General features: G+C 37.5%; 1 protein-coding gene and 1 long non-coding RNA gene across 2 annotated transcripts in view; one reads left to right on the forward strand and one right to left on the reverse strand.

Annotated features, from left to right (window-relative positions):
* grik2 (glutamate receptor, ionotropic, kainate 2) overlaps nucleotides 1-15,949 on the reverse strand; it is a 212,972-nt gene extending 197,023 nt beyond the window's left edge. Inside the window, exon 1 of the mRNA XM_079625427.1 lies at nucleotides 15,860-15,949. Coding sequence (XP_079481553.1) covers nucleotides 15,860-15,881 — 22 coding nt within the window. The 5' untranslated portion in view covers nucleotides 15,882-15,949. The remainder of the gene's footprint in view (nucleotides 1-15,859) is intronic.
* On the forward strand, nucleotides 1,157-3,712 carry LOC307005772. Its single transcript, XR_013799325.1, has 3 exons — nucleotides 1,157-1,262; nucleotides 2,919-2,995; nucleotides 3,464-3,712. It is a non-coding gene; the product is annotated as an uncharacterized lncRNA (long non-coding RNA).
* Nucleotides 15,950-16,447: the final 498 nt, after the last annotated feature.

Consider the following 16,447-nt stretch of genomic DNA (forward strand, 5'->3'; position numbering starts at 1 on the left):
CTTTTAGCGTTAAGTGCCCATTGTACTTTCACGATTGGTTGCTGATAAAAAGGAAATGACCATATTTGGATCCGACAGCATTGTACAGAGAGAGCTTTCCAGCGATGTGTGAGATTAAAGGAAGCAGAGAGAGATCGCGGAGCAGCGCGTTGATTTATAACGCCAACTATTGTTGAATTTCGGAGAAATCTACAGACGCAAACAGACAAAGTGTAGTAAAATAAAGACCTAAATGTGTATTTTGGACTTTTTTTCACCACAAGTCTGAAAGAAGACATGTTATTGAAGACAAATAGCCCAAAATCTCAAAATTGACCAATGAAAAAACTATGTTTTTGCCTGCCGTGTCTCGCCTTAATAAGAAAAGATCAATTTCTCCAACACTATTGGTCAGCATTGGTTCAAATCGTATATGCACAAAACTGTTATTGTCCAGTGTGGTCCAGTTAATATGCGTACGCATTACCTTGAGCTTGGAAAATGCTCTAAATATAAAAATGTACAGGATCAGCCCCACATTCACACTCATACATATGCGCCGTGAGAATCTTCATAACCCAGGAGCAGAACATTTTTACCCACCGATAGAGATCTTCAGCTCAGCCGAGCTGAGAACGAATCTTGTGAACTGAAATGGAATTACCATTTGCTTCATCGCCTGCAACTCTGCTTCTAAAAGCAATTCCAATGCAACTCCCGCTGAGGAGCAGCCGGTCGAGCGCTTGCTGTGTTCCCTGCCGGAGCGCGCCGTTCCTCCAGCTTTACTAATTCTTTCTGTTCCTCGGTTAAGATTGAATATTTCATTCTCTGTATTTACCACGGATTTATGTATTAATTATCCAATTGTCCTGAATGTGTACTTGTCTTTTTCGGCAACACTTTATCCATTAATACTAACACTTTCTTTTCTCTTCTCTTCTACTCTATATCTATTTTTTTAAATTACATACACTCTAAAAACTCCTGGGTTATTTCTTCAACCCATTTTCTGGGTTATTTGTGTTGGGTTAAAATTATGGGTTATTTTTTCAGAGAGTACCCATTTTCTGGGTTATAGGGCTAATATTTTGACCAAATTCCTGGGTTGTTTGAGTTTCTGGGTTATTTTTCAAAGAGTAACCCATGTTCTGGGTCCCCCCTCGGCCCCTCCCCTTGCAGTTGTTCTGGAATTTTCTCACAGCAGACATTTGAAATAACCGACACTTCGCGCTCGATCCGTTTTGGCCTGTGCTTCTTCGGTGCAACTTCGTCGTGTATTCAAGGTAAGCGAGTATTTTCAGTGTTGATATAATGTAATATTTTCTGTGTCCATGTCCCCGTTGCTAGTTTAGCACCATTTGCTGAAAAAATTACCATGGCTTTGCTACGTTGAGACTAGTGTTAGCTGTGGTAACTTAATTGTGGTTGTCATGTAACGTTAGCTACGCTATCGCGAAAACATCTAACTTAACTAGTTTAAAGTCTGTGTAAAGTCAAAATAAATATGTGTTTTGAGTTTGTCAGACTAAAGAAGAAAGTGTAAACCACCCAGACAATTTGAATGATTAAAAATAACGATAGGTTCATGAAATTAGGTGACAAAATGGTTGAAATGCTTTTTACACATTGTTGAGAAATACGTTACATTTATGACCTAGGCTATTTAATGTGTTTAGAAGAAAATGACTGAATTCACTTTAACGTTACACGGTCTTTAAATTCTATTTTTCATAACATGTGCTGTACTTATCTCATTGTTATAATAACGGCAATAATACGGTAACGTTAGCTAACGTTAAAGTGCAGCAGTGGCGACGTCGTGCCCATAGACAGTAAGTTATATAAACGGGTCGTGCCGCGGCTAGAGCGACGACACAATCGTTTACCAGCTGCGCCGTGCTTATCATATTATACAGTGCTCTACTGGCTGAAGTAAAACCTGTTAACCTTTGCAAGTGCGCCGGCGCACTGAAGCGTTATTTGGTTAAATAGTTCAAAGTTACTATCAGATTTAATGTTATTATCGTGACAAACTATACATCATTAAAAATATATGACTCAAGTTTCAGTATTTGACCACTATTGTATTCTGAGAAACTTATATTGACAGTTATGTCTTAATTTTTGTCAGAAGTTATGAAAAAACTAGTCCTTTAATATGAATTCTGGTCGTCAGCCGCTCTCATTCAAAAAAAAAAAAAAAATCCTGTGCTGTCGTCATGACAGCGCTTGACAAAACAACGTGCCTCAGGGCTTTTAGCTCAAAAATGTGCAGATTTGGAGAAATATTGATAGATTCTCATAGGTTTACATCAGAGTTCTATAGACAGGAATAATATTTATTGAATTTATACCCAAATGTGTCGATGTAATAATTATGAGCACTGGATACTCTGATGTACTGTGTTTTCAATCCATAAGAGCAGCCTGAGGGAGCCCTATGCACATGTAGTCCATATATGGTACACACAAAGAAGTCATAATCATGTGACATTCTAGGACGTCCCTGACATAAACAAAGCTAACAGAGATCGCTGTAACATGCAGATAAAGACGTTGTGAAGACAATAAACATGATTGCAATGATATTTGATTGACCTGTGTTCTTCGAGCCATGCCAGGTATTTTCATAATAATAGATTATATTTATAATGTAATGCTAATGGATATAGACTTTATCATCGTGCAGAATACTATAAAAATAATATATTGTTAGTCTAATTTTTTAATCTGAAGCCCAATCAGATCACAGAAGGTTATTTAAAACAGCCAGTCGTTAGTAATTATAATGCAGACAAAAGAAAAGCATGTTTTATGCTTTTAGTACAAAGGGTTCATGAACCTCATTTTTCAAAAGTGGGGTTGCAGCCTAACAGGTTAAAGAAGCGGGTCAAGTCTTCGAATTGTTGCTAACCTCTATATTGCTATGTTTTCTCCAGGTCATTTTAAATGGACAGCTTTGTCGCTGATGTGCCAACTGAGTGGCGGCTTTCTGAGCTGATAGAGAATTTAAAAGGTGAGCATTTTACTCTTACTACCCTTATATCATCTCTCTATACCTAAAAAAAATTCTTTAATTGGGCTTAAATGTGTTGGTGCAAGATTATGTGAAAGTCACAACTTCTTCGACAGTGGAGTATGCATATCTATATAACCCTTATAGTTAAAAGATACTTGTGCCTTGTCTTTAAGCTGTTATGCATAAGAATAGGCCAGATATTCACCTTTGCATTAATGTCATTACACTTGTTAATGAAAGAAAAGATGGACAGTAGTATAGACTGTCATTCACACTAAATGGGCAATGCTGCAAAATAACCACATTAGTTAACTAGGAAATTGGGCCACGTTAAAAAACAACAACACAACATTCCCTTAAAAGTGATTATTTTTTAGCTTTATAATCAAAGAGTGTCTGGTGAGTGGTTCACAATTGTCTCGACTTATTAGTAATACTCATGTTGTCTTGTTTTCTGTCTTTCAGATGAAGACATGGATGAGGAGGCATTTCTTCTCTTAGATGAGGACACTATCAAAAATCTTGTCCCCAAAGTTTGTCCCAGGCTTAAATTCCTAAAGCTCTCCAGAGACTTTAAAGGAGAATTACGGCGAAAAATGAACCTAGAGGTAATTAACACATGGTTACCGAGTCGACCGTTCTTTGGGATTTGTTTTCATGATAATCGAATGTAAAGAGTTTTGTCTCTAAAAACTGATTAGCTTATAACGCTATATCGAATATAAGTAAAAAGAAATCGTTAGTTAATACCACTAACAAGGCTCAAAATAGCCTAACACTAACACGGTAGCATAATGAGGGTCCCTACATGCAAACCGAAGCATTGAGAACTTTGTAAGTGTACAGACAGTTTAAGAAGAAGACACTTTATAAAGACAGTACATTACGCGTATACAGGCAGGAGCCATCTTGGAAAACAGACTCGACCAGTCGAGCCATGAACGCCATGCTAAGACAGCTGAACTGTGACTTTAACCTATAGACCAGCTCACGTAGCACGGCGTTCGTGGCTCGACTGGTATGTACTGTCTTTATAAAGTATCTTCTTTTTAAACTGTCTTTACACTTACACAGTTCTCAATGCTTCGGTTTGCATGTAGGGACCCTCATTATGCTACCGTGTTAGGCTATTTTGAGCCTTGTTAGTGGTATTAACTAACAATTTCTTTATATATATACTAGCGTTATAAGCCAATCAGTTTTTAGAGATAAAACTCTTTACATTCGATTATCATGAAAACACATCCCAGAGAACGGTCAACTCGGTAACCATGTGTTATTAACCCCTAGGTTGATTTTTTTTTTGCCGGAATTGTCCTTTAAAGGACAAGTTCTGTATTTTACACTTAAAGCCCTGTTTTCAGATCTTTTCTGATGAAATAGAACGGTTAAGATTGAAATTTGGACACATGCTGCTGTCCCGAGAATTTTTGGTTTCTGTGGTTGCACCCCCACCTCCACAATGGCTGCATAGGTGCACTCACTGGAACAATCCTACGATTAACTACGATAAAACCTGTTGGAAAGCATCTTTTGCAGCGATTTTTGTGTGAGCATATCATTGAACACCCCGGACCACTCGGTAAGTTTCACGTCTTTGTAATCTTAACCGTTTTATTTCATCAGAAACTATCTGAAAACAGGGCTTTAAGTGTAAAATACCGAACTTGTCCTTTAAGCCTTAAATTCAATCCAGTTATTGAATGTTGTCGAATGTTTGAGTTGTTTATTTTTCTATTTTTTCTTTCCAATATTGTTATTACAGTCTGACCTAAAATAAATATGAAAATAAATATGTCCAAGTGTGTGTGTTTTTTTTATATATATATATATATATATATATATTTATTTATTTAATTTAATTTAATGCAAAAATGTAAAAGTGCTTGAAGTGTGTAATATAATTTAAAACAAAGTTTTATTTTCTGAAATAAGGCATACTGGCATAGTAACCCAAGTTAGGTTATTTTTGACCCAACTCCTGGGTTAAAAAGGGACCAACTAATTTCTGGGTTATTTAAACCCAGATATTTGGGTTGTTCTTTTGACCCAGAAGTTGGGTTATATTAACTACAATGTTGGGTTGTTTTAACCCAAAATTTGGGTCAGGTATTTAACCCAGAAGTTGGGTCAAAAAGAATAACCCAATTTTCTGGGTTGAAATAACCCAGAAATTAGTTGGTCCCTTTTTTAACCCAGGAGTTGGGTCAAAAATAACCCATTATGGGTTATTTTTGACCCAGGAGTTTTTAGAGTGTATACAGGTGGAAACTGGAAAAATTTTAATATGGTTCAAAAGTTCATTTATTTCAGTAATTCAACTTAAAAGGTGAAACTAATATATTATATAGACTCATTACATGCAAAGTGAGATATTTCAAGCCTTTATTTGTTATAATTTTGATGATTATGGTTTACAGCTTATGAAAACCCCAAAATCAATATTCAATAAAATATTGTGAAAAGATTCTCATAGCTGTAATCATCAAAATTATAACAAATAAAGGCTTGAAATATCTCAGTTTGCATGTAATGAGTCTATATAATATATTAGTTTCACCTTTTAAGTTGAATTACTGAAATAAATGAACTTTTGCACCATATTAAAAATTTTCGAGTTCCACCTGTACTGCGTTAGTTTGTGCTATTGTTAGTTTCACTGCTTCTATTTCTCCTCATTTGTAAGTACCTTTCGATAAAAGCGTCTGCTAAATGATTAAATGTAAAATGTAAATGTAATGAACTTCTAATCTTTAAAGTACATTTTAAATAATTATGCTTTAAAAACGTGCTTTCACGAAGTACACTTATTTTGATGTGTTGACTAACACACTAAAGCAAGTGTAGAGTACTTGATTATAATTCGAACTGTATGTTATTCAATATTACATTTACAAGTTAGTATCATTTAAATGTACATCATTATGAATGCGTAATTACAAATATATTTAAAATACACTTTAAAACACACTGAAAAAAATTTTTGTTGTGGATTTGTAAATATAACAAAGATTATTGAAGTAAAATACTATTTCAGTTTTTCTACTTCAAATTTCATGTTTAATTCAATATACTACTTGTCGATTCTTTATAATTACCGGTGAAATTAACTAGCAATTTCTGGTAGAAAATCATTTCCACACCAATTTCTTTCAAGTTGCAATAGAAATTATTATTATATTTTAGTTTACCATAAATGCTTGTCGGGATATTTGCAGTATTTGACCCATAAGACAATAGAAGTAATTATGAAATTACATATATTGATATAGTGCTTACTTTAAGTCCAACTAATTGCATTTAATACATATTTAAACTATAATACAATGAAATGCTAATAACATAGAATTAAGTGTCTCAAAATTATCTCTATAATAAGTACTCTTTTTAAAAGTATGCTTTTATTCACCATTGACAAACCAACATGTTTTACAAGAACCAAACACTTCTGTGCATCAGTAAATCTGCATTAACTCTTTCAGTCCTCAATCCTCCAACAAACTGCAGAACCTTCCATTAAAAGAGCTTTAATATTCAGCATATTCACACATGTTCTGCACTTCCAGTCTTTTATTTGTGTTCCCATCAAATGGCGCAGCTCTATTTATACGACTGATTCTCCTGCCGTTTGATTGGCCGGCTCCACACCTGCAGTGAGTCTCTGCCATGAGACCGTCGCTGCAAATTGCAACCGCTCCAGTTTCATATCCCTGTGGCACATCTCAATCCTCAGGTCCAGCGATGGACAGATTGTTCAAAATAAAACTAATCTGATCTAATCTAATGTGTGTGATTTACTCTTACTGAACAAATTCTAAAACTGGCCCATTATTCTTAAAGACAATCTGGGAAAACGAAGCATTCTCATAATGCTCCTGAGTATTAAGATGATTTTTACATGCATAAGGAATAGCTAGACAGTTAGCACTGTTGTTTTGCAAACAATATTTCAGCCACAGTCATTTATGATTATGTGGGAAAAGGTTATATATGGTATCCATAAAGGTGGATTACAGCATCCAGCACTGCCTCATTTAAACATTGCAGGATGTGTTAAAACCAGACTTAAAGGGTTAACTCACCCAAAAAATTAAAAATAATCCATAATTTACTCACTCTCAATGCAAGGTTATATGACTTTCTTCTTTCATCCAAACACAATCAGAGTTTTAAAAAAATCCTGGCTCTTCCCAGCTTTATAATGGGAGTGAATGTTACCTGAGATTTTGAAGCCCCAAAAAAGTGCATCCATCCATCATAAAAAATAATCCATACGGCTCCAGGAGTTTAATAAAGGCCTTCTGGTGCGAAGGGATGCTTTTTGTAAAAAAAAAAATATCCATATTTTATAAACCATAATCACTGGCTTCCAGAAAACAGCTATACATGATTCGAGTTCCAATATGATATACAATGAAACATTTGAATATGGTGCAAAAGTTCATTTATTTCAGTAATATTTAAAAGGGGAACTTAAAAGGTGAAACTAATATATTATATAGGCTCATTACATGCAAAGTGAGATATTTCAAGCCTTTATTTGTTATAATTTTGATGGTTATGGCTTACCCCTTATGAAAACCCCAAATTCAAAATCTCAGAAAGTTTGAATATTACATGAAATCAATAAAATAAAATAAAGGATTTTGAATACAGAAATGTCGGCCCTCTGAACAGAATAATCATGCATATGTACTCAGTACTTGGTTTGGGGCCTTTTGCATGAATTACTGCCTCAATGCGGCGAAATACATGAACTTTTGCACGATATAAAAATGTCAGAGTTTCACCTGCATATGGATTATTTTTATGATGGATAGATGCGTTTTTTTCGGGCTTCAAAATCTCAGTTACTATTCACTCCCATTATAAAGCCTGGAAGAGCCAGCACATTCTTCAATATAACTCAGATTGTGTTCGGCTGGAAGAAGAAAGTCACATGGCTTGAGGGTGAGTAAATTGCGGGATAATAAGGAACACTTTAAGACTTAACCGACTCGGTCTCGGCCTGGACTTGTGCTCGATGATCTCGACTACAACACTTGTTTGCTGGGTTTGTGTAAACAACTCTGCTGATTTTTGCGGCGCCACAAGATCACATGTGTGGCGCATCAGCTCGGGGGGGATGAGGTGCTCGTGTTCTGGCAGCTGTTCTTGTGCAGAATGAATGGTTGCGGAAGCTGTTGGGAGTTTTAATGATGGTAGTTTGGTATACACTGGAAGTCTAATACAAACTAGACATCGATGTGCAAGAACAGCATATACATCTTAAACTGCAGCTGCATTAGGGAAGTTAATGTCATGGTTACAGAATCCGTATAATCAACAATCTGCGAAGAGCTTTGCTTTGTTCGTCCTCAGAAATAAAAAACGAAATCCCTCCAACATTGCTTGCCCAGGTTTACTGGGGGAGAATAATAACTGACAACTATGAAATCAGTGCTTGTTGAACATATTTTAAATGGGAGAAGGTTTTGCCTTGAAGCATGGCAAACTTCGAGAGCAGTTATGATCACTGATGCAGAGAAAGATCAGAGCCGAGGTTTGCTTGAATAACTCCAGTCAAAGAGATCTGCATGGCTTGATGGTAGCAATTAAAATCAGTCCATGTTGTACAGGAAGTTTTTGTGCAATAGGTCTAGAGGAGAGTAAAAACTGGTGGAAATAATGGTCAAGATCTCATGGTACAAGGCTTGAAGTGCAGTACGAACACTTAGCGCTGCAAAGACACCAAAAGTAAATAGAGTTGGAGTAACTGGAGTAACATAAGCTCTGCCCAGGGACATGAAAAGTCCCAGACAGCAACAGAGTGTCGGCCCAGATCCGGCCCACATCTGGGACATTTGGATTCAACATGTCCCAGATGTGGGCCGGATCTGGACCGACACTATGTTGATGTCTGTGGGTGAATATAAAGAGTGTGAAGACACAATGGGAATGAAAACTGGGACTCTAGACTTTAGTGGTTGTGAGTGGTGAGCATCATATCAGGGGAAGAAATGCCAATCCAGGATCATTGGGAAAACACGTCTCTGGTGACATTTCTGCAAAGTAGTATTACGTTGCTTCTTGAACGTATCAAAGTGAAATGTCAGGTGAGTGGTGCTAAAAACCGGTGAACGTGAATCACTGTCATGATCCTGGTCTTGTGAGAACTTTATGTTGTTTCCGGTTCTGCTACTTGTTCTTTGTAGGCTTTCTTGTTGATTAGTTCTTTGATTGTTCCCAGGTGTGTGTTGTGTCCATATTCCCCCCAGTGTTTCTTGTCGAGTCTTGTCTTACATGGATGTTATGTTTGCTGAGCTCATTCTGTTCTCTGTTTCTCTGTTCTCCGTGTTGGGATTGTTATTGTGTTTATTCTATTATTAAACTCATTGCATTTGGATCCAGCTCTCCTTTGTTTTTGAGTTCACCCTAGTGCAGGTGAAACTCGAAAAATTACAATATCGTGTAAAAGTTCATGTATTTCGCCGCATTGAGGCAGTAATTCATGCAAAAGGACCCAAACCAAGTACTGAGTACATATGCATGATTATACTTTTCAGAGAGCTGACATTTCTGTATTTAAAAACCTTCTTTTTTTTTTTTATGTAATATTCACATTTTCTGAGATTTTGAATTTGGGGTTTTCATAAACTTTAAGCCATAATAATCAAAATGGTAACAAATAAAGGCTTGACATATCTCACTTTGCATGTAATGAGTCTATATAATATATTAGTTTCACCTTTTAAGTTGAATTACTGAAATAAATGAACTTTTGAACGAGTTTCTCCTGTATTGCGGTGAGTGGCACTAAAAATGTAAAATGCTTGATAGCGTTTGAAAATAACGCACCACCAACACGAAACCCTAAACCTAACCAATATCGTAACAAAAGCAAATGTGAGATTTAAAATAACACACATTTGCTGAATAAACCATGCCGGTTTCGCTTGCTTCTACAGGTCTTTGAGTTCTCCTGCCTACAGTGTCATTTTAGCTGCAAACTGCAGAGAATTGTATGTAATTTGCTACATTTTTGGCATTTTGCAAAAATATGGGCACATTTCTCGAATAAGCCTAGATTGGGAAATACTGTTATCATCACGACAGATGAATTCATAGATATCCAAACGGTGCACACGACAGAAGTGAGGCAGTGGAAAGCTTGAAAGGTCCAATGGTAGCTTCCAAAACACGGATTGACAAGTTTATGCTGCCAACTGGGTTGTGTGGGAGGTTAAACACGGTTAAAATATCACACAAGTCTGAAAGCATCACTAACTGAAGGGAACTGGACTAGCACCAGTCTGCTGTGTGGTTGTTTGCAGGAAAAATGGCGTGGGCTGGGATACGGCGACCCGCTGGACAGAAACCATAACACGAATTATTTGTTATTACTGGAGCAACTCCAAACTCCTGGTTGACAAGCCACCTTTATTTGCATAGCGCTTTATACAATACAGATTGTTTCTTTACAGTGATCAAATGATTCATTGATGCAACCATTGTTCAATTAGGCTGTGAAGAAGAAAAAACCCTCATTGTTCATCAGAAGTCAGTTCGGTGTTGACTACAGTGTTGTAGTGCAAGCAACAAGTCCTCAGGCCTGGCAGACAAGAAAGCTAGCAAAAAATACTGATAACCAAACAAGCTGAAGGGGTAATGTGGGAATGACCTGTTCTTACTCTTCAATCATGTTCCTTTCACAACTCGATTCCTTTCACCTTCCTATTACTAAGCGGCTGAAGAATTCATTTGTCAGCGGACATAATGGAAACAGAAACTTTCAAAGGTTCAACGTGTTCCAGCGGACAGTGATATAACAACACACCGCATGTCTTTAGGAAAGACCTTGAAACATGAGATGTGAACTCTCAGCTCTGTGCTCAGCATATAAACAAATATAGATAGCTGTGATCTGCTCTCCTTTGTGTCTCAAGGTCACGGTTGTCCTCGATGAAGAAGGCCTGCACAGGGGAGGTCAAGGGAGCAAACGACTGGTCAGCTCGACTGAAGGACGGCAGACAGACTCACTGATGGGGGAAACCCTTCCCAACTTTAATATCTACTTAATCCGGACACATTTAAAAACACAACTTTTTTCTCTACGTTTTGGCCTTCTGTCCACACTGAGACAGCGCTTTTGTCCTGAGAAAATGTAGCTAGTAAATATTTTTAGTGGAACTACCTGGAAGAACATCAGCAATGACATAACAACTAATAACTTATTTAAAATAATTGTTCAAATAAAGCTAAAAAATATATATATATATAGTTCTTGATTAGGATGCAAGTTTTTGTTTTGATCATGAGGTTAAACTGAAGATGCGAGTAATACTGAGGTAATAATGGAACAACAGTTTTAAAAGGTGATTTTTCACTATTATTTACAACAAGATCTGCATTTTTATGGGTTTAAATAAGAGATTTTTGTTATAAGAGACAATAAAAATAGCCTTGTTAATCATAACAACTTCTCTGCAATGAAAAATGTTGGTTTAACTTAAAAAAGCAAGTTACCTTGTCTTAAAATTTAGTTCGTACATTGAAAAGAATGGTTTAATAAACAGAATTAATAGTATATATAATAGTATAATAGTTACTCAAAATAGTATGTTATCTTCACACATTAGTTATCGAAGTTGATTTGACAAAAGATAAAAAGTTGTGATAACAAATCATGAAAATATTTTTTTTTACAGTGAACAAAATGAACTTGATTTTCAAAAGTCAATAATTTTGCGACAGCTGAAAGTCATTTATTGAAGCCACGAAATACACTTCCTTCCATTGTCATAAGTATAATAACCTATGCAAAAAGCATTTAGAACATCTCCAGCACACACAAATATATATATATATATATATATGATGTTCTAAATGCTTTTTGCATTTATTTAGTATATTATATATATAATTACCCAAAAATCGAACAGTTCACCCCTCAAACCTTTTATCACGTCTGTCCAGAACTTAGGCTGGCTGTCAGTTGGAATATTAAAACTAAAAACATCAACATAACTCACTCATGGCCATCAATCACTTCACTGAATACTTGCCGGATAAGAAATAAATAATTATTACATCACAATCCGTCTGTTTTTAAATGCACATTTGAATCTCACGACATCGATGTCTTCAGAAAATAACGTGCACAATACACAGAAGTCTTTGTGGGAAGCCGAGGTCCAGCGAGTCACACACACATTACCTGAAAAACACACACTAGCGGATGTGTTCACTACGTCAGCGCTTTCCGAGAAGAGGGAGAAAATGGCAGCCTTCAACATGCTGTCTGTCTGTCAGAGACGATAACATGCATAACACAGAACGCACGCGAGTATACACTTGTCCTTCACTCGAATCTGGAAGATCAGGGACTTCACTTCACACTGCAGCTGAAGACAACACACGCCAATCCAACTGGAAAACCTGTTACTGAACATCCTTTAACGTGTTGCTTTTGACTATTTTTATGCATGATTCTGATTATGACATATATGATTTGAATATTTTCAATAGTTTTCTATTCTTGACTGATCGTTGTCTCATCAGTTTGGCAATAGATGAACTGTTAAATAAGTGATCTTTACATGAGTCCTCGTAGACGCCCCATTTGACTCCACGTGCTGATGTAATATTATATACTTGACAGATCATTTTTATTAAATGTAGTTGATCTTCTCAGTTGTTTAAAGCCAATTATCAAAGTTAATAAAATGTTGTTTAATTTTCCAATAAAAGATGATACATATTTACACGATTTGTTACATTTAATTATCCCTTAGCAGATTTTGACTCATTTTATAAAATATTTTGCATTTTTAAATGCATGAACACATTTACACCTTTTTAAAATCCTGTTGCCTTGCGCTCGTCACACAGTAGAGAGACGTGTGTGTGTGTGTGTGTGTGTGTGTGTGTGTGTGTGTGTGTGTGTGTGTGTGTGTGTGTGTGTGTGTGTGTGTGTGTGTGTGTGTGTGTTTGTGTGTGTGTGTGTGTGTGTTGTGATAGCCCGCTGAGCTCATTAACAGTGTGCCCCGGTGTATTGTATTGTCTTTGACCGGACAGCTTTTTATTTAGATTGAGTTTATGTTGTGTTATAACCCGATCAGCTCCAGTTGCTCTGGTCTCTCTCTGTGGCACAGCGCTGGTAATGTGTGTGAACAGCGCTGGTAATGTGTGTTAGTGAGTTAATTGTCAAAGGCAGTACAGCTCTCTGTGTCTCTTTCTTCTCTAAAGAGCTATTTATTTCATTGTGTATATTCCTCGAAATCCGACGGGACAGAAATTCTGAAGTCAAAGTGTATTTTACAGTGTAGTTACTATAGTATTACTATACATTGTGCATAATCACATGCAACTAACCCTGAACCAATTCTAATTCTAACCATAAGTAAATGTAGTTTATTATTATTTTTCAGCACTTATATGTATAATTACACAGTAACACAGACACCTTAAAATAAAGTGTTACCAAATAAAATAGAAATGATGTGATGACTAGATCATTCTCTGGCTGCTGTGTAGTATATCCAGTTGCCAGCATGAAAAGCTGTCAGCTGACAAATGTATTTGGTTATTAAGAAAGTTAATACAATTTATTTTCTTGTACTGAAATAGTGTGCACAAAAACACCAGGAACAAAAAATAAATGAGAATGTACATTTTTCAAATAGAAAAAAAAAATGTTGTATTACTCACTTCTATCTAACTCTCAACGTAACATTATTTTGCAACTTGTCGTTTGTTCACTGATGGCAGGAGTTGTTTCTGCTCTTGCAAAGGCACATATGCAATGTTTCCAAAATAAAGAAAAACTAATATCAGTCTGGAAATATATTCATTAAAATAAAAGAAAGAATCTTTTTGATTGAATTTCAGAAAATGCATATACATTAAAATGCATACTGCAGTATTCTCCTTAGAAATGATATAGTTCAACTAAAATGCAATACATTTAAATATTTAGATGTATAAATGTAGTGTGTGTGTGTGTGTGCGTGTGCGTGTGTGTGCGTGTGTGTGCGTGTGTGTGTGTGTGTGTGTGCGTGTGTGTGTGTGTGTGTGTGTGTGTGTGTGTGTGTGTGTGTGTGTGTGTGTGTGTGTGTGTGTGTGTGTGTGTGTGTGTGTGTGTGTGTGTGTGTGTGTGTGTGTGTGTGAGAAGGGCAGCTGAAGGCACAGAGGACAGTGGGACGGTGGCTGAGAGCCAGATGTTGTCACAGACAGATGCTTTCTAATGCAGGAGAATGTGATGACACATGAAAAAGACAGTAGCACTCGTTTAGTTTTCCCTTCATCTGATTCAACAAGATGCCGCCGTTTCAGGCCTAAATGGATATGATATTATAACGCAGTTACACAAGCTTGTGCCACTTACACACGCAAGAATATATCCTACTGGAACTCCGGGAAATGCAATCTGCCGCACTATTATTCCCTCCTTCAACAGCCAAGAGCTCAGCAGTGAATATCAGCATACAGAGAATAATGAGAAACAAAGCCAGCATGAACAATAATAAGCATAACATATCTGTGCATCTCTGCCAATTAACATCGCGGTTGCTGTTTTTAAGAAAACCATGATGATTAAATGTCTGGTTAATGGAGAAAAGTGGAAGATTTACAAAGCAGTTTGAATATGTTTGCAACAACTCTAAAGCATGGGCTGAATACACACATTCTTACACAATCATGTGCATGAGAGAGAAAAAACGCATTCTAAACAATTAAAGCGCAAAAAGCTGTGAACGTTTGTTCAAATAATTCCCTCGTGGCGAACTCACCCATTCTGCTAATTGCAAACCACGCACAGTAATGATAAACTAAATTTGGAAAATCTCTCCATTATGTTACATTAGTTCCAGTTTAAGACAGCATCTGCGGAAATCAGTTATGAAAACAGGACTCGAAGGCTAAATGTGTCTGCTGGTGTCCTGGAGAGAGAGGGAAACAGCTTATGGCATCACAGAATTAGAGGAAGCCCTGGGCCGTGCCATGGAGATCCCTCAGGGGCATTTGACATTATTTGATAGTATTGATCGAGACTGGAATAGGAGCGCGTCAGACAGGCCTCATCCCAGACAGCAACAGCCTTCACTGACGTCTGTACACGTTTCCTCGTGGACCTTAATAAGACTGAAGCCAACACTAATCCTTCAACTCTATTGAGAAAGCGCTTGTGACTCAGTTCTGGGAGGTGATGCTGAGCTTGGATGGCCTTCCTCAAAGCATTCGTTAAGCGGTTGCTAATGGCAACATGCAGGAGAACATCTATGCAGTGAAAGCCTACACTAAATCATGTCTTACTTTTCCTGTGATGGTAAAAATAGGACTATTAAAAACCTTGTGATCATGAGAGTGACGATCCGAAACTCGAATAGACACTGTATCAAATGAGCAACGTGTGACTTCTAGAACTCAACTCAAGTATAGAATAGAATAGAATAGAATATAGAATAGAATAGAATAGAATAGAATAGAATAGAATAGAATAGAATAGAATAAATAGAATAAAATTTAGCAGTGCTTATAACCTTAGGCAAGAACAGAACAAAATGCGTCATTGCTTCACAGCCAAGATTGTTCTCCTCATAAAACATTCAGAAACGACAATATGAAACAAGAGAATGTGCAACTTATGCATAAGATGCGATATGAAACCGGGGGCTTCCGTTCGTCACAACCTGTAGGCAACTTTTGCGTGTGTGATGGAGGCTCCAAAAGTTCTGTTTGGGAAAGTAGCGTTCCCTACACAAAACGTGCACGACTTGAACTCTTTTAGGGAGACGAGCATCCTGCATTTGACATTCAAGCTTTAGATGATTTAAACAACACCCGTGATAATAACTGTGATGTGTTTTAAAAGGCTCTTACCGAATCTTAACACATGTGGCATCCCGTGAGAATATCCCACACACAGTAAGAGCAGCAACAGCCCAAGCCATCTGTGAGGAGTCACCAGAGGAGAGCACATCTTCATGAACTGCATGGCATTCCCCTGGATGAGCGTAAGATTCCCACTGGTTTGTGTTGTGTTGTCAGCGGTGTGATCACGGCATGGTCACTGAGACTGAAGAACACACTCCATCAGCGATGCTCCGCATGTCCGTCTCACTGCGCAAACGAGCGAGCTTCCGACCGGGCGTCCATGTTAGAGAGGGGGAATCCGGGACAAATCCATGAACGGGTGCCCTGGAAGAGCGGAGCAACACGGGAGTGAGTGATGAGAGCTGGGTTAGCGGATCGCTTGACGCGCGCGAGGCAGAAGCGGGAGCGACGAGCGCGATCAGCGCGTGCAATGCCTTCTACTGCACTGCTGCACTCACACTCACACTGACGTCGAGCCGAGAGCAACGCGCGCGCAACGCTGACCACGACCACTCACAACACCAGTTCCCACTCTAGCGCGCTTCGTGCGCGTGGCTCTGAACATCTCTGTCGTGTTCAGATGATGCGATAAAA

The sequence above is a fragment of the Phoxinus phoxinus genome (assembly GCF_949152265.1).
Source record: "Phoxinus phoxinus genome assembly, chromosome: 10".
In the NCBI taxonomy this organism is placed as follows: Eukaryota; Metazoa; Chordata; class Actinopteri; order Cypriniformes; family Leuciscidae; genus Phoxinus; species Phoxinus phoxinus.